Source organism: Misgurnus anguillicaudatus, chromosome 23 (assembly GCF_027580225.2).
Source record: "Misgurnus anguillicaudatus chromosome 23, ASM2758022v2, whole genome shotgun sequence".
Taxonomy (NCBI): domain Eukaryota; kingdom Metazoa; phylum Chordata; class Actinopteri; order Cypriniformes; family Cobitidae; genus Misgurnus; species Misgurnus anguillicaudatus.
Window position 1 is genome coordinate 33,222,685 of NC_073359.2, and position 23,701 is coordinate 33,246,385.

General features: G+C 37.2%; 1 protein-coding gene across 2 annotated transcripts in view; it reads right to left on the reverse strand.

The window, feature by feature from the left end:
- Positions 1 to 23,701, reverse strand: part of LOC141359320 (uncharacterized) — a 256,996-nt gene that overhangs the window by 2,434 nt on the left and 230,861 nt on the right. For both annotated transcript variants that reach the window (XM_073861589.1, XM_073861588.1), the window contains exons 4-8: positions 9,373 to 9,492; positions 5,416 to 5,754; positions 4,928 to 5,227; positions 2,095 to 2,403; positions 1,310 to 1,633 (exon numbers count right to left, since the gene is read on the reverse strand). In XM_073861589.1, the coding sequence (XP_073717690.1) occupies positions 1,310 to 1,633; positions 2,095 to 2,403; positions 4,928 to 5,227; positions 5,416 to 5,754; positions 9,373 to 9,492 (1,392 nt within the window). The remainder of the gene's footprint in view (positions 1 to 1,309; positions 1,634 to 2,094; positions 2,404 to 4,927; positions 5,228 to 5,415; positions 5,755 to 9,372; positions 9,493 to 23,701) is intronic.

Below are 23,701 nucleotides of genomic sequence, written 5' to 3' on the forward strand. Positions count from 1 at the left end.
TTACTGTCCGGCTCTGGCTAGGAGTCAGATCTGAATTATAACGACCTTAAAACTGTGACCTTAGATAACTAGGTCTTCAGGCAACACACTCACCCGAGATCCTTATCACCTACCACACTGTGGCCAGGATCATAAATGGGTGACAATTTTAACAAATTCAATCTTCAAACAAGCTTCAAAGGAATTCCACCAGAGAAACTTGAGATCTGATGGAATGACAATCCCCAGAGACACAGCAGGGTGGCACAGACTATATGTCTAGAGCTTGGATCACAGTTAAACATCACAATAAGCCATTTAAAATGTATATATTATATATCCCTGTACTGCATGATGATGTACAGAACTGTGCAAAAGTCTTAGGCCACCACCACCAGCTTTGTTGTTTTAGCAAAGTTTTAATGTTCATCCATATTTATTTTTCATTCTTTTTTAAGATACAAACAGAAAATACAGTAAATATGTAAACAAAATTAAAAACAAAACAATAAAAACAATAAATTATCTTTATGGTATTTAGAGCTAGAACTTTACACTCTGGGGACACCAAATACTTAATTTACATTGTAGAATTAAATCATAATATATGACCCCTTTAACCTTAAATCGTATGTTAGTTATAAATTATTTAAATCATCTTAGGACAGTGCCTTCCAGACCAACAAAAGATTCAAATCGGGAGATAAGTATCTCATGGTCAACAGTGTCAAAGGCTGAGGAAAGATCAAGCATAACTAAGATAAGTCGTTGCCATTAAAACTATATTTAGTACTTTAACAAATTCTTTCCATGCTATGCAAAGATTTAAATCCAGATTGAAATGTTTCATAAATCAGCTGTAACAACAAAATTTTCTCCATCACCTTGGAGATGAAAGGTAATACAGATATTCGCTGAAAGTTAGATAGTAGTAGCTTTATTAGGATAGAAGATACGGCGGGCGTTGGCAGGTACTGAGCCATACATCAAAAATGTATTTAGCAGTAGCACAAGCTCTGGTCCTAATATGTCAATTAATTATTAAATTAAAAAGTGAGGTGATATTGTGGGGTAAGGAGAGGAGGGTTTCAATTTAACAATTATGTTTTTCAGTGACTTAGTGCTTTGACAAACAGTGCCAGCATTGTAGATGCCAAACCGAAAGTGAAAGTGAAATATAATGTGAAATCATTCAGTATATTGTGTTAGATCATATTATGGGCTGTCACTTGTAGTAAACCATTTTTGATCAAAGGGTAACGGATTTCAGAGCATCAGTTGTTTATGCTGATATATGATAAAGTGAATTATTATATCAAAAGTTACTCACCGAATATATAAAGACTGAATTTGACGTAGGAGATTTTTCCATCAGTGTTTGTCAGCTGTAGTGTATAAAATCCAGCGTCTGATTTCTTCACATCTGTGATGTTGAGATCTCCAGTCTGAGCGTTCATCTTCAGTCTGTCTTTGTGCATCCAGTCATCTGTATATGAAGTCTTGCTGTCGTCTCCATTCTCTCCAGTTACCAGAGTGATTTCATCAGTTTTGCTCAATTTTAACTGATCACCTTTTAAGCTCCACTCCACCTGATCACCTCTCTGTATTTTACCTTCAGTCTTTAAAGTCACAGATTCTCCATCTTTCGCTGGCACTGTACCAACATCAAACACATCTGGTTAACTAAAATTGTTAAAATACTTTATTACTTCCAATACAATGGTTGGTTTCATTTCTTGATTTTGATTGACCAATAGCTGTGCTTTATTTATGATAACACACAGTAATCACCGCTGCATGCAAAAAAATCCCAAAATCCTGTTTGCACAATTAGGTCTGGAAAAAAATATAGATTTTTCAGATTTTAATGATACTTCAATTTAACGAAACAATATTGATTTGGAAAATCCCAGAATAAAAATTTAAAGGGGTAGTCGCCATTTTTCCAGTTGCTTGTGACTTACTGAATATACAGCACAGCATCTTGTGCCTTATTTCTTACTTATTGCTTGAAATGCTTTTCAAGGTAAGGTATTAAATTTGCAGAAAACAAGAAAAAAGTTTTCAGAAAAAAAAAACAATTATTCAGTTTAGTAAAAATAATAAATTACTCACCCAAGATGAAAACGTTGTATTTCTTGTAGTCAGTCTTTTTACCGCAGCAGATCTGTAGTTTATAAACTCCGGAGTGTTTAACAGTGATGTTTGAGATGGTGAGAGATCCGGTCTGCTTGTTCATCTGCATTAAGCCGTTGAATCTTCCATCAGTAAAGTTATATGAAGGTTTATCGGTTCCTCCAGTGATTTGCGCTATAACAGTGTCTTCAGGTCCAAATCTCCATTGTATCTCATCATCTTTCTGTATTTTGGTAACACCAGTGTCTAGAGTGACCGAACGTCCCAATCCCACCAGTCTGATCTTCTCTTTATTCATAAAAAACACAGATTAACATCACATCAGATCAAATCAATGTGCAGGAGAACATAACATGTTATATTTACCACATAAAGATCATGCAGAGGATTTTACAAAAGTTTATTGCAGTGGCTGATATATCGGACGATATTTGCACATTTTTATTATTGCAATCGGCAGATAAATCTAAAAGATATGGATGTAAAGCCAACATCTGACAGACATTAAAATGACCAAACAAAATTATCCTAAAACAAGATGTTAGTGGGTATAGTATTGTAAACAATCCTTGCATAAAATGTTTTAATCAACGTGAATTTACAGTGTATTTAATAACAACTCGTCATTATTTAAGAAATGTGTAAATTCAAGTTGATTAAACTTAAAAATTTAAGTGCAACAATGATTTTACAGTGTACCCATCATGATACTGTGGGGGTATATGTTGCGGTAATGTGGATTGGCACGATATATTGATCTTGTTGTATGGTTGGATATCATTTTAGGAAAGCTGTCTTTGAAAACAGACCACCATTTGCAAACCTTAGCAAAAAAAATGTGGTGCGCCCTATGCTAATACTTCCCGTCACTGTTAAGAAGAATACTAACTAGTGGTGGGGATGTAAACTCTTAACGAAACAGCTTCCATAACTTGTATGATTGTATTTTTAAAAAATCAATATTGCATTTTTTGAGAATTGATACATTATCACAAAACAAAATATCACAATACTCAAATGTTACGAGTATTGTGTATTGGGCAGTTGTAGCCTAGTGATTATTTACTTACGAATACAATAAAGTAACCTAACCTAAACCTAACCTAAAAAGAATCGGGCTTGTAACCCGAGACTTGCCAGTTTGAGTATCACGGCCGGCAGGTTGCGACTGATGGGCAGGAGGCAACTGTCCCTAATTGGTCCTTGGGCATTGGGATAACTTTCCAATGCTCCAGAGGTGTGTTCATGAATTGCAGTGCGTGTGTTTACCACTCACTGGGATGGATTATATGCAAAGGTCACATTTTGAGTACGTGTTGCATACTTGACAAGTTTTTCACTTTTACTTTCACTTTCACAATATTTTCGGTTTATCCCTCATATAAGCAAATCTGCCCCACTGATTTCTAAGTATCGGCCATTAAAAACCTGATATTGGTCGACCACTAGTTTAAATATACAATTAACGAGAAACTATACTAGAAAACCACAAAACCACACCAAAAGCTCAAGAAAATTATAACAGCAGGATCATCTAACTGAAACTTTTGTGAAGTGATTAAGGGGTGGTTTCCTGGACAGGGATTAGCTTAAAGGGATAGTTCGGCCAAAAACGATATTAAACCCATGATTTACTCACCCCCAAGCTGTCCGAGTTGCATATGTCCATCGTTTTTCAGACAAACACATTTTCGGATATTTTAGAAAATATTTTAGATCTTTCTGTTGATTAAATGTAATGTTACGGGGTCCAGCAATAGTCCACGACCTTCAAGTCCAAAAAAGTGCGTCCATCCTAGCGCCGCCATCTTAAACTCAGGAGAGAGTATTAGCGTAGTGTACGCACTTTTCTTAGTGACGTATGACAAATTCGGAGGGCGGGGGCACAGAGCAGCAGCAGAGAAACTCTGTACGCTGCGTAAGCTCTCATCCTGAATGCGCATCACTCTAAGATGGCGGCGCTACCGGAAGGTAGTTTATAACGTTAATAACATTTTAAATATGGATATTTCTACAACAACACCGCACGGATTACCCACAGAAGACCTTTGTTTATCATCCTGGAGCCGTTTGGATTTAATTTGTGAAGGATGGACGCACTTTTTTGGACTTGAAGGTCGTGGACTATTGCTGGACCCCGTAACATTACATTTAATGAACAGAAAGATCTAAAATATTTTCCAAAATATCCGAAAATGTGTTTGTCTGAAAAACGATAGACATATGCAGCTCGGACGGCTTGGGGGTGAGTGAATCATGGGTTTGGTATCGTTTTTGGCCGAACTATCCCTTTAAGCCAGGACTAGGCCTTAGTTTAATTAGGAAATATAACTAGTTTTAACAAAAATGCCTTACTAAAAGCATTAATTGTGTGCATTTTGAGGGTAAAAATGTATTTTAAGATTGCAGATTGCAATTACGGTACATTCATATGGGGTGTAAGCGTTGACGCTTCCCATTCACTTTTAATGGGTGACGTCATGCGCTGCCGAAATAAATTGTGGATCCCATTGTTAGCGGCAGAAGTTTAACATTTCTCAACTTTTCAAGCGCCAACGTGTGTGTCAACCAATCAGTTCGCCTTATGCAAATAACCTAGGCAGAGCCAGCCAATTACGTTTATGTAAGACCGGAGCATGTGTAGCGGCCACTGTGATGCCTTCCGTCAAGTGCTAATGCTTCTGTCCCGTGTGAATGTACCGTCACATTTATTTTAGTCAAGGACTAAATCCCAGTCTGGGAAACCACCCCTAAATGTTATTTTCTGAACTGAAAAATATAATTACAGAACGCCTAAAATTCATAGACTTACCAATGACGACGATACAGAACTGAGAGCTTGATGTTCCTCTACTGCTGGTGATCTTCAGTGTATAATGTCCAGAGTGTTTAGGGTTAAGATCACTGATGGTGAGAGATCCGGTCTGATGATTCAGCTCCAATCTGTCTTTGAATCTCTCATCAGCACCACCATATTTAGAGAACATGTTGTCTTTTTTCTTGACTTCAGCTATGACCTCTTTATCTCCATGCATCCACTCGATGACATCATCAGCCTGGATATTATTTATACCAGTGGGTAAAGTGACAAAACTTCCCTCAGCTTTCCTCACTTTATCAGACATCACGGCATAGTGAAGAGAGAAACAAAAGACAGAAATATAGCCATTAACATTTCATTATTAATCAGGAATGCACCAATATCGGCCCTTAATCGGTATCGATCGGCGTTTATTTAATTTTTTTAAATATATTTCATTACCTAATTTCCTACAAACAAACATCAAATGAGCTACTTACCATAGACAACAACATTGAATTGACAGCATGACGTTTCTTTGCTCGTGCTGAATTGAGAACATGGAATTACTCCACCGGTGATCTTTACTTTATAGTGTCCTGAGTGATCTTTCATGATGTTTGTGATGGTGAGATCTCCAGTCTGATCATCCAGTTTCAATCTGTCTTTGAATCTCTCATCAGCTCCATCATATGTAGAGAACATGTTGTCCTTTCTATTGATTTCAGCTAAGACCTCATTATTTCCAAATATCCATTGAATCACAGCGTCTGACTGTAGTTTAGTAACACCAGTTTGTAGAGTAACAGACTCTTCCTCAAACACTGACACTGACTTCTCTATAATCGTCACATAAAAGAAAAAAACAAGAGAGAAATATGAACATTAACAAAGATTTATTTAATAACTATTGATAGATAAATTTGAGGATGAAAATCCCCTTTCTTAAGGGAATTTCAATCTTGTGACAATTTAGCCTGGGTGCCAGCCCATCTTAGCCCCGCCCACAAGATTTTGTAAACGGGTATTTGGGTCTGTGGTTTGTGCGTTGAGTAGCTTCTATGGTAGAACAAACGCTGGTCGAACCAATCAAATTGTCAGGGCGGGCTTTATACGATGATGGACAGATAATCAACAGTAACGTAATGAACCACGTCACCAAAGAGCGCGTGTGTTGAATGGCTGCCGCTGTAGAATTCAGATGTGTGGATTCTGACATTGAGTCTGTTCTAAAAGATATCGACAGAGCATTGATTTTAAAAGAGGAACAGAGAAACGCGAGCAGGGCATTTGTTGATGTTTTTGCCGTCCTTCCTATTCGGCAAAAGTTGGTCGCAACTGAAATGGCTAACGTTATCACGGCGATGCAACTCAGCGTGCACGACGAGATGGATATAATTAGCGGTCTTTGCCAGCTTCTTTTCGGAAGCCCGGAATCATGGTTGCTGAATAAGTGGAGGGACATGCTAGGCTCCAATATTTTCAAGCAAACGTAATGGGTGTCGTCGTGGATGAAGTTCACCTAACGTACAAATGGTAAGAGATAGTTTTACTCTATGACTTTGTAAATACTTCATGTTGTGATATAAACGAAATGTTGTAAACATAATAGGTGTTGATGTACATTCGCTAACTCAGTATAATCACAATGTTAGTGTCATTGTAGCGAAATACTGTAACTAGCAGTTCGGTCAGGCTGCAAAGACGTAATTTCAACATATGTCACACACTCCGTTGCTCTGATTGGTCGTAGGTCTATCCAATTGAGTGCAGAGGCATTTTTCGGTTGAGACACGCCTCATAATTATAGCTCAATGGAGCGGTATCAGACTCAAATTCTGTCTAGAATTGAGTATGGCAACGTCAGGCTAGTGACAATTCAGATTTCCCCTCAAATTTTAGTGGCACTGCAAGATACTAAAATCACTGTAATACCGCAAACATTAATACCACAATATGCATGTTGCAATAACAAAATGACTAGAATACTTCTGCATTCTCTCTTCTAGAAAGTTATTTATTGTCAAAGTTAAGGTCAATGCAGACATTAGGAACTGGTGAGAAAGAGCAAGTGATTTAAAAAAAAAAAGTGAAAGAGGAAAAATATATTTGAATGTTTTTGGTAGAGATCGACCGATACTCATTTTTTTAAACCGATGCCAATAACAAATATTTGGATGCTTATGTGCCCGATAACCGATATGCTGAACCGATTTTTATTTACTGTTATACTTCTGTTTTTGACATAATAATTACTACAACACTACTGAACTGAACAAACCCTTATAATAATAATCATCATCACAATCACTCCCTCTTTGCATACAAACTAATAAATAGAGGGGTCTGAAAGAGTGAAGAATAATATTAATTTAATGAATAATGTAGAAACTATATTCCCAATACATGGACCATTCCAAACACCCCTATCATTTCGTCAGAAATGGACTGATCCAAAGTTTGCTGCGGTTGGCAGCGGGAGAGAGAGAAAAGTATAGCGGAGTTGGCTGCTTGTTATACATAGTTTATAGAGTAAAACAGGTGGATTAAGTGCCTTTTTTGGAATAATATGGTTGTTTTGACCAGCAACATGTAGCCTTCAGCAGTCCAACAAGTAGTTAGCAAAGAGGTTTTACAAATAATATCACTGACTGAAATACTACATTCAGGAAAGTTACAAACAAAACGGCTTATATATCACTGAATTTCTTAACTGGTAATGTTATTTGATGTCAGAATAAATAATATTTTGTTGTTATAGCTTATGAAATGGCTGTTGACAGCGCTGTTATCTATGCATTTACTCACGCATTAACTGTATCAAACTGTGACCGCTTGCGGAGGTAATAAATAATTAATTCATATCCACAGACATTTATATAGATATTTTAGCAAAATAATGTTTATCTGGTAAATTTTAATATAACTTAGGGTAAATCTTGTTAAAAGCTTCAGCCTTCAACCCCGGTAAGTGAACAGCACGTGATTTCGTGAGTTCGTCTCTATTCTTGGACAAACTGCATACATTGCTTTTAATATATCAACTTATTTAACATAACATACATTAATGCACAAATAAGATGTGCTATAAATGCCTCAGATGCAAAGTAAGTATACTCAAAGGTCCTTTTAATGAAGTCGCGTCACTCCGCCGTCATATTTGCTGTGCACGCTGCTGCTGCTGTGAGCTCCTCTCCTCAGATGCGTCCAGCGCTCAATTCTCTCGGTTATCGGTCAATCCGATATCACAAACCCGATATCCGATCATCGGAAAATGCTCAAATATCGGGGAAAATATCGGAAAACAGATATATCGGTCGATCTCTAGTTTTTGGATTCTCTCAGTTTTGGTTAGGTAATTATATTTGAATGTATTTCAGGCATCGCGTATTGAAATTGCGGTTAAATGTGTGCTCACGTTTACTTTCACTTTCCATTTGTGATCACTCAAACTGTAGCCTACACAGTGCCGCAGTACTGATTGATGCTCTGGAGCTGTTGCACAAATTTTTTTTTAAATTTAATTTTAAATAAAATTAAATACATTTTATTTAAAATTTTAATTTTATTTAAATGTATTTATTATTTAAAAAAGTATTTTTTTGTACTGGTAAGCTAACGTTACAGTATGTTCTGAAGCTCGCACACAGAGAGTAACAAAACGCATACAAAAATTAGTTCTCTTGTTTCTTTAACGGACACATACATGCACAAAGCAATCTCTGCATGTATTTTTGTTAAAAATAATCATAAATGTCTTGAATTGAACATAATCAACTGAGAAAGAAATCAGATTTGGGGCTCAGTGCAGAACGTGCCCTTAAAGCGACAGGAGCTTCTATTTTTCTGATTAAAAAATTATTATAATAAAACATTATATGATCTAAAATGTGAGTCTTGTGATCCAGTGAACCACTATTAATTATTAATGATTTGCTTGCATGAATTTATCAATATTCTACATGAAAAATAATGTATTTTTTATTCTGGCTACTTATATTAATTTCAGGCTACCAAAAATTGAAGAGTACCTGCCCGAATGAGATTTAAAAATTTTGCAAACCCTGTTGGTTATAAAATATTTTGTTTTACATATATTCTAATATAATTTGTGGTATGCACAAGTTGACCAGACATGCCAAAAGTCTGTGTCAGTTTGGTACATGAAATAGGATTAACCCTCCCCACTTCAATACCTACCCAAGATCGCATTCAAATGCACTTGAATATTTTTTTCCTTGACACTTAACACAAAGTATATACTCATCTTCTCTTTATCCGTGTTTGTTTCATCTGTCATGAGTGTTGCGGTGCAAGTTTGTTTTGTTCAGATTGATATCAACATCTAATAGTGTCTGATTTTATCTGCTCAGTTCTTTCAAGTTTTTCAAGTCAGCAAGTTTTTAAAAGAAACAAACAGTTCTTACAAACATACATTTGTAAACTACTTGACTCACCTATTTGTTTTTTTAGTTTGGAGATCTTGTGGCGATATAAAATCATACTGGCAGCAATAACAGCAGCAATAACCAGAAGGAAGAAAACACATAATCCTGCTATAACACCTGAAGTATTCCCTGAAATGATAAAGAGAGATGCTTAAGATCATATTAAATTCACACACATTCCTGTTATATCATAGTGTATTCACACTTAAACTTTTACATCTAACGAATACTCTCTGCACATATTATAGACGGTTTCAGCAGTAACAACATAAACAAATGACTTTCGTGGAACAAACTAAAGTTCTGCAAAAACTAAATATCATCAGAGTCCTTTTTAAGTAGTTTATTTCTAATAACAAGCAAAACCATAATATTTTGGTACATTGTTTAATCACATTCAAACTTATGTCCCCTGTGAGTACTTAAGACCTGAATATAACACGAATGTATCAGCCACATGGATCACAGCGCCCTCAAATGTGTAGGGGTGTAAAATACATTGAGATGGATCGATACATCGAATACATTTCTAACGATGCATCGAGACCACACATAAAATATCGATATAAGGGTACCTTTATTTTAACACTCATCATTCCTTGCTGTAACATCCATCTACGCATTTCCGCCAAAGCGCATATTTACGTTTATTTTTGTCTGCTAGTGTCAGTGAGCAATGTTTCTTTTTTTCTAAAATTACCTCAATGGTCAAGGGTTTTGATGTTAAATAATAATGAAATGACTAAAGTAACATAATACAAAGTATTTAAATTACCTTTTCATTGCAAGTAAAATTATCGAACCTTCACATAAGAGTCTGATAAAAAATGCTCAACTACAAGAAGCATCTGAACTCCTCATATGATTTTTGTAATATGATCTATATAATTTACACACTGCTGATATTAATAAGTGTAATTCTGTGAAATTTGAGATACTCACCGCTAACAGAAACAATGAACGTCTTGTCTATGGTCTGTTTGTTGCTGCTGATCTTCAGTTTATAAACTCCAGCGTTTGAGTTTATAAAGTTTGTGATGGTGAGATCTCCAGTTTGATCATTCAGCTTCAGTCTGTCTCTGAATCTCTCATCATTACTACATGAGATCTCATTGTTCTCCTTATCACATTTAGCTATTAAAACACTTTTATCTCCAAACCTCCACAGTATGAACGCATCTCTCTGTGTGTCAGTAATATGAGTGTATAGAGTAACAGATTCTCCCTCCATCACTGACAATGACTTCACTTCACCTGTAGTAAGTTCAGGAGCAGATTCTTCAAGAGACACAAAAAGACATTTAATATATACAATAATGACTGCTAAGTTACATGATAGCATTTTAGTGCCATATAAAAACACTTAAACATAAGATTGCGAGAACAAAGTCAAAATATATATTTTTGAAACTGTGGGGTGCCAACATTTCTTGTTTTTTATCAGCATTACAAAATATAAAATATATCTACTGCATTGGGGGGCAAATAGGCCACTTTCATCTGAATCAGTGTCACCAGTTATAACTAAATTCAGAAGAAATGTTTTTAGCACACTGCATGTTAATAATATATATGTGAAATGCAAATACTGATCTTTATATATTGAAATATTGATGCAAATAAAGATCTTTGTTGATAAAATGTTTGAATAATAAAACATTAACAATTACTGTATATTCACCTGTTGAATAGTTTTTAAGACACTATGGGGTGGTTTCGCAGACAGGGATTAGTTTAAGCCAGGACTAGGCCTTAGGAAACATAACTAGTAGTTTTAACAAACATGCCTTACTAAAAACATTACTGGCTTGCATTTTGAGGCAAAACAAAGAGCACTCATGTTTTTGAAGATTTTCAGTGCAAGTTGCTTTCAATTTGGACAGATCATGCATTTATTTTAGTCTAGGAATAGTCTAATCCCTGTACAGGAATCCGACTCTATGGGGTCAGTTCCCAGACGGGGTTAAGATTAATTCAGGACAAGGCCTTATTTATATTAGGACCCTTAAGTTTTTACAAACAAACCTTACAAAAAACAATACTGGTGTAAATCTTGAGACAAAAAATGACACTGATTTAAGTTAAGGTATCTGAATGCCAGGTGTTTTTAAATTAAAGTAGCTCAAACATCCATTTTAGTCTAGGACTAGTCTAATCCCTGTCCGGGAAACTGACCCTAATGGGAGGTTTCACTAGTCCCAGACTAAAATGTATGTTTGATCCGCCTTCATTTAAAAACATCTTTTATTGACATATCTTCACAAATGTCAGTGATGTCGTTTTGTCTCAATATGCACAACAGCACTGCTCCCTATAAGGTATGTTCACAAAAACGACTTAAATGTCCCAAAACAACAAAGGCCTAGTCCTGGATTATTCCAAACCCCGTCCGGGAAAAATTTACAGACACTGGGCAACTGAGATTATAACTTCAGACATTACAGGAGAAGGGTTTTAACATAAAGTGGTATGGTATCTTATGCACACAATTCATTGGCACGACTATGTTTAGTGGTAATTCTGGTTTCCAGTCCAACAAACCCAAGTTTTACTGACCTGTTTCAGTGGACAAGCTACTAAACGGAGTGGCATGAGCCACTGGAAACTGGAAGTACCACTATAGTACCACATAGTGGCAAGTACCAATGGCTTCTGTGTGTAAGATGCCATACCACTTTATATTAAAACTGCTACTGGATGACAGGAATCTCTATACTGACTGTAAAAACATGATGTCTAGGGTTCCTGCTCATGTTTGTGAACACAGGACAGCAGATGTGACCAAAGGGTTAACCTGTACTTTCTGTAATGTAAAGACAACTAACACACCGAAGACAATCTGGAACATTTAAAGAGGAGATCTTTAAAGAGAACAGACAGCATTGATGATTAGCAAGGTGTTTGTTTCATAACACATATCTAATATTTCCTGAATTCACTTATATAAGCAAACTTCACAAAATCTTAATTATTCCAGAAATGCTTCTCATACCTTTGACAGTAACATTAAATCTCTTGTATGTTGTCCTAGTGCCAGTGTTGATCTCTGCGTCATAGGGTCCAGTGTGTTTGATTCTCATGTTCTTGATGGTGAGATCTCCAGTCTGAATGTCTGATATCTGCAGTCTGTCTTTAAATCTCACATCAGTAAAACCTACATATATGATCTTATAGTCAATCATCTGAACTAGAAGAATAGTTTTGTCTTTGTCTCTAAATCTCCACAGTATCTTGTCATCTCTCTGTATTTCAGTAATATCAGTGTGTAGAGTAACAGATTCACCCTCATACACTGACACTGACACTGATGTCACGTTCTTTTTCTCAGCACCAATCACACCTGCAGACACAAACAGAGACATCAATTTAGAGATTATATCTATCAGACTGCTGGTAATGTTAGTAAACAGATCTAACTGAGAATATTGAGTCTTGTCTAATAAACATGATCTGACCTGTTATAATGTGAGAAAATAACAAAATCTTTCTGTCAGATTATGCAATTGAAGGATGTGCTATATATTTGTTTAGTTATAATGAGCAACCATAAATCTTATTTATGTCAAACATAAAAACATGATAAGAGATCCATTATAATGATACAGTAACATATAAATCACAAAGATGTATTGCGTTTCTGATCTGCCAATAAAGGTTTACACTCTCATGTATTACATACAAAACAATAAAGATTATTTCTGCTTGTCCGAATATTGTGTGAACTTTTCCACTGACCTCACAACAAAATATATGTCAGATCAAACATAATGTTAAGTATAAAACACTAAATATAGCTAAATATAATCGCTTTATATTTTACCTAAATATTAAAATTCAGTCTGTATTGATGATGGAAAAGCCTACAATCCATCACTTCGGTCTACAAAGAAACCATTGTAACTGTACACATACTGCAATCCTGAAGAAATGTGTTTATTGTACGTCATGGTTTAATGTCCCAAATATGTAAAGTTTAAAATCAAACACTTACCGTACACGAGTGATAAAACAATGAATACGAAAGTGTTCTTCATACTGCTGTTGATTTCAGTAAAAACTGTCTATAAATCTAACTAATCTGGTGGGTTTGTTGGTGAGCCGCACCCACACTGACCGACAGCGTCTTTAAACACAAATTTTAACACTACTACTAACGTTCCTACTAACATATATCACTTGATATAAAGCAAGAACTAGAAAAAAGGGGAACACCAACTTCAAAGAAAAGGAATCACTTCAGGTTTTCATACATTCCGAAAATAGCAGCTCGAAACCGTTACACGTGACTGTGTCCGTTTTCCTTTCGAAGGATGCAGCCTCCGGAGGTCGCATTTGTAGGCTGCATACGTCATCAAGACTATCTTAATTCAGAATGTTAACAACTCGTATAGTTAATCGTAAATTGTGGTTATATGCTTATGACTATATAATAATATAATGCTCAAGGCACTTAAATAAACCAGGCTGGATGACGTGTGCACCCTGCATATGCGACCTCTGGAGGCTGCAGCCTTCAAACGGCCTTCTTCTTCTATGCGTGTTTAATGGCGGTTGGAAAACTTTAAGGCGCATTACCGCCACCTGCTGATTAGGAGTATTGGTCAGAAGGTCCTATGTTACTCATCGGCTGAATCCCAAACCGCCTACTTCCATACTATATAGTACGCAAAGTAGCGCTTTTTACATACTATATAGTATGGAAGTAGGCGGTTTGGGATTCAGCCATCTCCTTTAAATATTTGGTAAAGCAGCACTTCCACCGCCTGCTGGAGGGAATGCGAAACTTCACCTCGTCTACTGACACACACATGTAGAAATATACTGACAAACTGTCACTGTAATGTGAGTGATTAAACGAACTTGAGTGTTGATCCGATTCACATCACATTATATTTACTCGTCAAAGAAGAAGAAAAGGCGCATCAGACTCTCAGGATCAAATTTCTCTGCAGTTAATATTTGGATCTGTTCTGAAAACTGCTGAAGAAAATGTTTCATGTTATTTTGTTCTGTTTGTGCCTGTTTGGTAAGTTTTACGTGTAGGCTACAATGCACTTTATTTCTTTAGTACTTTTTGGTTTACTGTAAATTATGTTGATATGCTTTACTATAAATGATGTCACAACCTTTTTGAAAATGAAATATGGTTTACTACAAATATAATAAAAAAAATTTTTTAGCGTTGTGTTTTACGATGTTATGTTTTTGTCTTTATACTTTAATAGCTGATGATGATCATTGATCACAAATCAATGATCTGATCTTCTCCAATAAAATCTTTACACTTGAAGTATGAATATTACAAACTGAATTACAGATCAGTTTGTTTTTTATTCATTTTCAGGTTCAAACAATACATGCTTTTTTATATACTGTTTATACAGTGTTTACAAATGCATGCAAATATATAGCCATAGGTGTCATTTACACTGGGGACGCTGGGGACATGTCCCCACCACTTTTTGAAATGGCTAATTTTGTCCCCACCACTTTTTGAAAGCATTTGTTTAAAATGTTCTGAAAAATCAAATAATAATACCTGTGCGACTTACACTTCAAAAATGACTTTCTTACTTAGTATTTTTGTCTTGTTTTCAGTAGAAATATCAAAAAATTCTTAAATCAAGATGCTTCTTCTTGATGAGCAAAATGACCTGAGAAAATAAGTCTAGTTTTAGACAATATACAATTTACGTGAATTTGTAATTAAAACAAGCAAAAACATTTGCCAATGGGGTGTGAAAAAAATCTAAAAATAAGATTTATTTTTTCCTAAACACTTAATTTAAGCAAAAATTTCTCACCCCATTGCAAGATATTTTTGCTTGTTTTAAGCACAAATTCACTTAAATTGTATCGTTTTTGTCTAAAAACTAGACTTATTTTCTTACGTAATTTTGCTCATCAAGAAAATACATCTTGGTTTAAGAATTTTTAGATATTTCTACTGAAAAAAGACAAAAATACTAAGTAAGAAAGTCAGATTTTCAAGAAAAAAAATTCTCAGTATTTTTGTCTTGTTTTCAGTAAAAATATCCAAAAATTCTTAAATTAAGATGCTTTTTCTTGATGAGCAAAAATATAGTTTTTAGACCAAAAATAGGCAAATTTAAGTGATTTTGTGCATAAAACAAGCAAAGAAATCTGCCAATAGGGTAAGCAATTTTTTCTTGAATTTTTCTTGAATTTAGTGTTTAGGAAAATTACCCCATTGGCAGATTTTTGCTTGTTTTATGCACAAAATCACTTAAATTTGCTATTTTTGGTCTTAAAACTAGACTTTTTTTCTTAGGTCATTTTGCTCATAAATAAAAAGCATCTTTTAAGAATTTTTAGATATTTTTACTGAAAACAAGACAAAAATACTAAGAACATTTTTTCTTGAAAATCACTTTTTTTGCAGTGACTGCTTTTGTGGTCCAGGTTCACATATGTTGCATTGTGTGCTTATGGTGTGCCATTTTTGATGTGCCATTATTCAATATTTTTCCCATCCTGCTGTAATGTTTTCATCTGATCTTTTGTCCCCACCACTTTTCAACACAAACTGACGCCCCTGTATATAGCTATAGTAAATTATTCATTTAAATGAATGCAGATGGCTACAGGAATGTTTGTAATACTTGATGTTTATGTTTCAGGTGTGTTTGGTAATGAGTCTAGGTCAGTGATGGAGGGAGAATCTGTCACTTTATCTGTCAGTCTCACTGAAACACAAAGAAAAGAGGGAATCTCCTGGAAGTTTGGACCTCATGAAATCACCATAGCTGAAATTGAGGTTGGTGACAATAACATCCGTTTATATGAAGAGAGAGTTGATGGGAGATTTAAAGGCAGACTGAAGCTGGATCACAGTGGATCTCTCACCATCACAAACATCAGAACCACAGACTCTGGACTTTATAAAGTGTCCCAAACCAGCACAGACAACCAACTCAATGTATTCAAAATTACTGTTTATGGTGAGTAAAGAAGAAGTGGTGAATATCTTAATACAGGTGTCAGTGAGGGATCAACTTATAATGTGTGAATGAACTAAACCACTAGAGGCACTAGAGGTATAATGTGTATCTTTAAGAAGGATCTCTTAAAGGACAAGTTGGGTATTTTACACTTAAAGCCCTGTTTTCAGATTGTTTATGATGAAGTAGAACGGTTTTGACTGAAATTTCGACATATGCGGCTGCCCCGAGAATTTTCGCGTGTTTGTTGTTTCACCTCCCACCTTTACAATGGGTTTAATGGTGCACTGGAACAATCCTTCCTAAAATGCATTAAACTTTCGTTTAAAAAGACGTGAAACTCACCGAGTGGTCAGGGGTGTTCACTGATATGCTCACACAAAAATCGCTGCAAAATACGCATTCTAACAGGTTTTATCGTAGTTTTTGCCAACTCCATTGACTTGTATTAGATGTGCTGTGAGGTACGGTATTACTCCACGCCGGGAACTTTGTTTCTATTCTTGCAATTGGATTAGCACCACCACCTGTGCTGGAGTGTCTATTATTCAAGCTCTCGTCAGAAGAATGTACGGGTGTGAGGCGTTTGGAAAAATAGCTCCACAAGTTAACAACGAATGCTAAAACAGCTGTTGGAAAGCATCTTTTTACATTTTTGTGTGAGCATATCAGTGAACGCCCCTGACCACTCTGTGGGTTTCGCGTCTTTGTGGACGGAAGTTTGGTGCATTTTGGAAGGGATTGTTCCAGTGCACCTATAAACCCATTGTAAAGGTGGGAGGTGAAACAACAAACACGCGAAAATTCTCGGGGCAGCCGCATATGTCGAAATTTCAGTCAAAACCGTTCTATTTCACCATAAACAATCTGAAAACAGGGCTTTAAGTGTAAAATACCCAACTTGTCCTTTAACAGAAATGCTTGGCTACTTATGGCGACAATGAACATTGTCGACCAGATGTCCTGATGCATGACAAAGTAAAAAAAAGTTTAACTTAAAGAGTAACTAAACCCTAAACCACCTTTTTTTAGTTAATGATCTGTAAGAATGATGCTTTATTAGTGCTGCACTTCATGTGGACTTTCGGTCTCACTGCTTTAAATTGCGCATGCTCGCTTCGTCTACGAGTCCTTAGGGTATCCCATCTCTCATTTTTATACTCCGAAGTGTGCTCATCAGCACCACTTTGAACCCTTGATGTGGCCTTCGGCGAAGCCCACACTGCGGCAGGCTTCGCGCACTTTACCAACCCAGAAGTCCTTGCGAAACAGCAATCAGACGACGGAAGACCACACTCTCTTCCTATTTCCGGCGTGACGCTCGAGTCTGTCCCAAAATACGACTTCGGTGCACCCTCCCCCGGCGATCCCTAACACCCTCGTTTTTGATGACCTTCCCTCGCTAACTTCCCTCAGTCTCGTTCACTCGGATGTACGTCATTGCTTACGTTGTACGAGTGCCCACTACTGCTGAAACACTTGAAGTGGGTTCAAACATAGATTGTAAAAAAAGATGGACGATGCCAGTTCGCTCTTTTCCATTGGTGAAAAGTGAAGCCGCCAGTGTCCAGATATGGCGCTTACATCTTGGGTCTTGAGTCTGCGCAGTAACGATTTCGGGACCAGTCATGCGCAGTAGTGAGCAGGAGGTGAAGCCGCAAAATCAAGACTCCGCCCTCGCAGAATGCGCATATCACACGATATCACAGCTGTCAATCATGACGTAACACCACCATTTTTATATCATTAAATAACTAACTAAACACAAACTTATTTTAAAAACAAATACTTGAATGTACATCGGTGTAATAAAAACGACAGAAACCAGCTTTGGAAAAAAGATAATTGAAGTGTAATTAAATTTTTTAGTTGGTCTCAAGTCCCATTGCATAACACGGGGAGGCGGGGTTTATGACCTATACTGGGACCAGTCACTGGGGGGCAATCGAGACGTTTTGGCTTCGCTTTTCAGGGCTTGTGCGGCACGCTTGGGTTCAAATGGATCGCCCTAAGCCCTTAACCTGATAAGGAACACTGTGCCGTACACGGTACACCCCCTCTCTTGCACGTGAGGCTGCATTACGTCATTGTAACTTTGAAGCATTAAATCTTCAAAATATACGGTCATGCGGCACATCGTTGAAAAGCTTAGACTTTCGGGATTCCATTAAGCGCACACACAAAGCATAATATGATTTATAGCAGTCATAAAACTGTAATCTTGTTGTTAGTTACCTGAACCGGGCGGCGCCGATTTAGGATATTCACTTACCTTCAAAATCTTCCCTTTATCCGCTTCGGTGAAATTGTCCAAAACAAATTGTTCATAAATCCCCAAAAGTCCAAGGAAATGGAATATCCAAGCCTTTTAATCCAAAACGATTTGTTCATCTCACAATCTTGATGTTTCTGACCGAATTATGATATAAATAGACATTCGTTCGAATCTCACTTTTCATTCACGATTTATAATGAATATATTCGGATGTCACGTTTATTGTGCAAAGTCTGAGGAACAAATACGCCCCCTTGTGGAATTTCAGCCAGTCCATAAGAGGTTAATCACATGGAAAGTGGAGACCGCCCCCTCCATCATTTGAACTGTTCAAAGCGCGAGTTGCTGAAGTGACGTCACAATCGTGTTGCATTGTGGGATATGGAGCTGGATGAAGTGTACATATGAAGTAGATTCGCTCCCTCTGTTAAAATCGAGGGTCTGTCCATACAAACTTCCCTCGTCCACTTGACGAAGTGGAACGCACTTCAAAATGGTGACAGGGAGTGATTCCCTCAAAGGGAAGTGTTTAGGGAAGTTCACGAGTGCGTGTCTAAACCTGGAGTGCAACGCACCCCTGGACTCGCATCAAGGGTCCCTAAGGTCTGCACTACATGATGACATCAAAGTGTGGACTTTGAGGAGGTCCTCAAGTCCGGAGTGTGCCATTTAGGAAAGGGCCAGAGTCGCTTGTATGTGTACAAGGCCTTAGGGGCGGTTCACATTTCGCATCTTTTGTCCGCGCAAAAGCGTTATTTTGAATTTAGGCATATGGCAAGCGCGAAATGGAGACGCTTTAGACGTGAAAAGTAGACCTCCCCTAAAAGTAGTGTAAAAAGTGTAACCAACTATTGTTTTAAATTGAGTTAACTCAAAATGTTAAGGCAATCAGGTAATTTACTTTAAGTTTTTTACATTTTATTGATTTATTTTTTTCCAGCTCGTCTGCCCATCCCTGACATCAGCAAAGTTTCTTCACAAAATCCATCAGAAAGATCATCATCATCAAACTGTTCATTATTGTGTTCAGTGATGAATGTGAGAGATGTGAGTCTGTCCTGGTATAAAGGAAACAGTTTATTGTCCATCATCAGTGTGTCTGATCTCAACAACAACATCTCTCTTCATCTGAAGTGTCTGGATGATTCTTACAGTTGTGTGGTGAACAATACCATCAGTAATCAGACTCAACATCTCAACGTCACTCATCTCTGTCAGACATGTTCAGGTGATGAATTCATGTATTGTTTTAAATAGAATTTTTTTGTAATTCCTTTAGTGGTGCTGACATATTTTAAAATAGACATTTTAGACACATTGTACACAAACACTATTAAACTTTAGACCCCTAGACGTCATTTGTGGATAAAGGGTAACATGGTCTGTCTAGTTTCACTGTTGCTCTTATCTCTCTTAGGATCCCACGGCTGTGCGTGTGGTTTTACTGAAGCTGTGATCCGATTGGTCGTCTCTGCTCTGGTGGGCGTGGCTGCTGTAGCTCTTCTGGTTTATGACATCAGATCCAGAACAGATGAAGAGAAGAAGAGGATAAGATCAGACATACAATTAAACACACTTAATTCAGATGAGCATTAGGTTTTGGTATTGTTTAAGTTTTACTAATCCTAGTTCTGCTTATCAGTTTTGGTGGTTCTTATCGGTTTCAGTTCCAGTTTTGTCAAACATCAAGATAATAAAATGTAATTCTGCCCACTTATTGACTGTTTTGTAAAGTAATGCATTTTTGGCTAAACTATGGTAACTGAGACAACTGTTAATATATAGTTAGTAGTATTTACCCCAAATATCATGCTTGAACCATGGTTACTGTTGTAAGGCACTTTTAATTCATGATTAGTCTTTTGTGGTTTAACTACAAAGAGGTTTAACTGTGGTTACCATGGTGAGGCTATAGTTAAGTTGTGGCTAGTACTATGGTTTACTACAAATACCATATTTAAACTAAGGTTACAGCAATAAACGTATTTTTTTTAGGCTAGCATATTTGATTTTGCTTTTTTTAGTGCTTTTTTGTTCTGAAATGTGTTCTAATGTATGTTTTTTTTTTTTTACAATATACGTTATTTATATGTTTCTGTGAAGTCCTTTAATATACAACCTTTAAGGTGCTATAAAATAAAGTTTATTATAATTTTTTTATTATTATTATAAAACTTTCTTGTGTATTTATTTTTCGTAAGTCCTGTTTTAGTTTCTTTATTACTTTTTAATGCTTAAAACAATATATTATGTAGTTTTGTTATTGTGTAAATGGCATGGACTGGGGCTAAAAACAGCCCTGGACTTTTTTATATTTTCTGTATAAAAAGGCTGTGAAATAATGAAAATTATTAATTTTGTCTGTAAAGCTTTCACAAACAACCACCAGGTCTTTGCCAATTCCACAATACTAAACACAAATATGAAATGCAAGGAAAAACTGCACTCTGATGGAAGACAGACAGAAAGTGCAAGCTAGGATTTTTTTGTTAAACTAATATTTGGTCATTTAATTAGTTCTCTTTCTTATATATTAGCACGTTTAGAGTGGTACCAATGCATGCTTGATATTTTCCCATTTAATTCAATATCGTAGTCTTCATTGTAGCAGAAAATGTGAGCTCGCTACAACCTCTCATATACAATAAAGTCAATGAAAGAAATGAAAACCAATGCAATACGATGAATGTCCACCCACAGAGTTTTTAAATGTGGTTGGATACATATTTTTTTGTAACCCGCACACACACACACACACATCAAGTCTCTCTCTAACAGTAGTTAGACATGCGCGTTACATTAATTTTCACGCATGCGAGTTTTATGTTTTATTTATTTTATTTTGTGTATATTATCCCAGCAAACATGTCCCTTTGGGCCCAGGGTGGGGCAACTGTGGGCAAAAAATCGGGCTGCCCCTGTGGGCTCCAATACTGGCGTGAAATGCGGGACACGTGTGGGCCCCACATTATGGGGCCCAAAGTGTGGGCTGGGTGTGGGCAAAAATTGGGGCCCATAGTGTGGGGCCCACACGTGCCCCGCATTTCACGCCGCTGGCGGGCCCACAGTGGGACAGCCCAAAGTGTGGGCTAGTTGTGGGCAAAGTGTGGGCTAACTGTGGGCACATTGGGAAAAGCGTGGGCTAGCTGTGGGCTTACTGTGAACACATTGGGCAAAGTGTGGGCTTGATGTGGGCACATTGGGCAATAGACATCAAAAGGAAATTATCTGTAAGATAAACACCAATGATAATTATTTTAATAATTTAATAATAATTATACTTATTTTAATAATTAAAATATTTAAACAAATATTATTACTATGATTAATGCCAAAATAATGTGGGCTAGCTAGAAAATATGGGGCTTGTGTTGGCCCACAAAAAACATCATGGCGCCCAAAATGGCAAAGTTATAGAGGCCTGCATGGGTTATCCCATGTGGGCCTTGTTTAGGTTTTTCTGTGGGCAAGCCCACAGTGGGTTGGCCCACAAAAAACCCTCATGGGGCCCAGAAGGGCAAATTCATACGGAGCCCACATGGACTAGCCCATATTGGCCCTGTTTGGGTTTTTCTGTGGGCAAGGCCACAGTGGGTTGGCCCAGAAAAAACCCTCATGGGGCCCAAAATGGCAAAGTCATAGGGGGCCCGCATGGGTTAGCCCATCTGGGCCCTGTTTGGGTTTTTCTGTGGGCAAGCCCACAGTGGTCTGGCCAACAAAAAAACCCTCATGGGGCCCAAAAGGGCAAAGTCATACGGAGCCCACATGGACTAGCCCATATTGGCCCAGTTTGGGTTTTTCTGTGGGCAAGCCCACAGTGGGTTGGCCCACAAAATAACCCTCATCGGGCCCAAAAGGGCAAAGTCATAGGGGGCCCGCATAGGCTAGCCCATATAGGGCCCCCAAAGGGCAAACTACTGTGGGCCCCACATGGGCTAACCCGCATGGGGCCCATTTGGGGTTTGGTGTGGGTTTGCCCTGCCCACACTGTCCCACAGTATACCCACAGTGGGCCTGCAAGGGCATGTTTGCCGGGATATACTATGTCACGTGTCATGCTACTACTGGCACTTACAGGACCTCTTGCTGATGTTAACTCTGTCTGTCCCTCATCATGACCAGGCTGTGGATGCTCAGGCTCATGAATTCCATGAATCCGTGGACCAATCACAGCTAGTAGCTAGTAGGCCGACTCTTCTTCCTCGTTTTTTTACACGTAGCAGCATATAAGTGATCGTATTAATGCCCCTGCAGTTGGCTGTTCATATTGAGTTATTAGACTTTTTTTGGCGACGGCCCTCTGTTGAACGGCCGTTCTGGACTTTTCCAGAATGCACAGCTTGCTAATCCGTCCCTGGGCGTGTCAGACAACTGGGCTGCAGCCTCCAGATTTCACTTTGTAGGCTTTATACATTATCAAGATGTTTTATTTCAGAATATTAACAATTATAAAGTTGACTATTATAAAATGTTGTAATATGATTTAACGTAATGCTTAGTTAACTTAAATAAACCACCAGGCTTAATGACGTTTGCAGCCTGCATTGTGACCTTCGGAGGATGCAGCCTTCCGATTGAGAAACTGCATTCAGTATGTCTGTGTGGAGTTTAGATTTTTATGTTAGTGATCTTGTTTGTGCTTGTCTTTTGACTTTTGTCTGAAGTCTATTGTTATTCTGAACATGATAATAAAACATTCAAAACACAATAACAGTTTGCTTATAGTTATCACGTGATATTGATTGTATCTGGTCTTCCGTATTTTAATCTTTTGTGTTTATTTGTGAGACTGTTGTCAAGAATAAAAAACTGTGTAGTGTCATAGGCTATGTTTAATTATAACATAAGTGTGAACTGGTGTCACTTTTAGAATGACACAGAGCGAATGAGTAAGTGGACCGTTTAATGTACTAAACGAATAAAAATACTACAAAATATTTTACCCAACAGCATCATGCATACTATAAACAGTTAAATAAACGCACCTAAACATTTAGTTTTGTTTCTTTTTGTTTTTGTGTGCCCTCTCGGGTGAACGTTTTGAAAAGATTTTACCTTTGCCACCATCACCACGAAATGGTTTGTGGTTCCTGAATGCAGA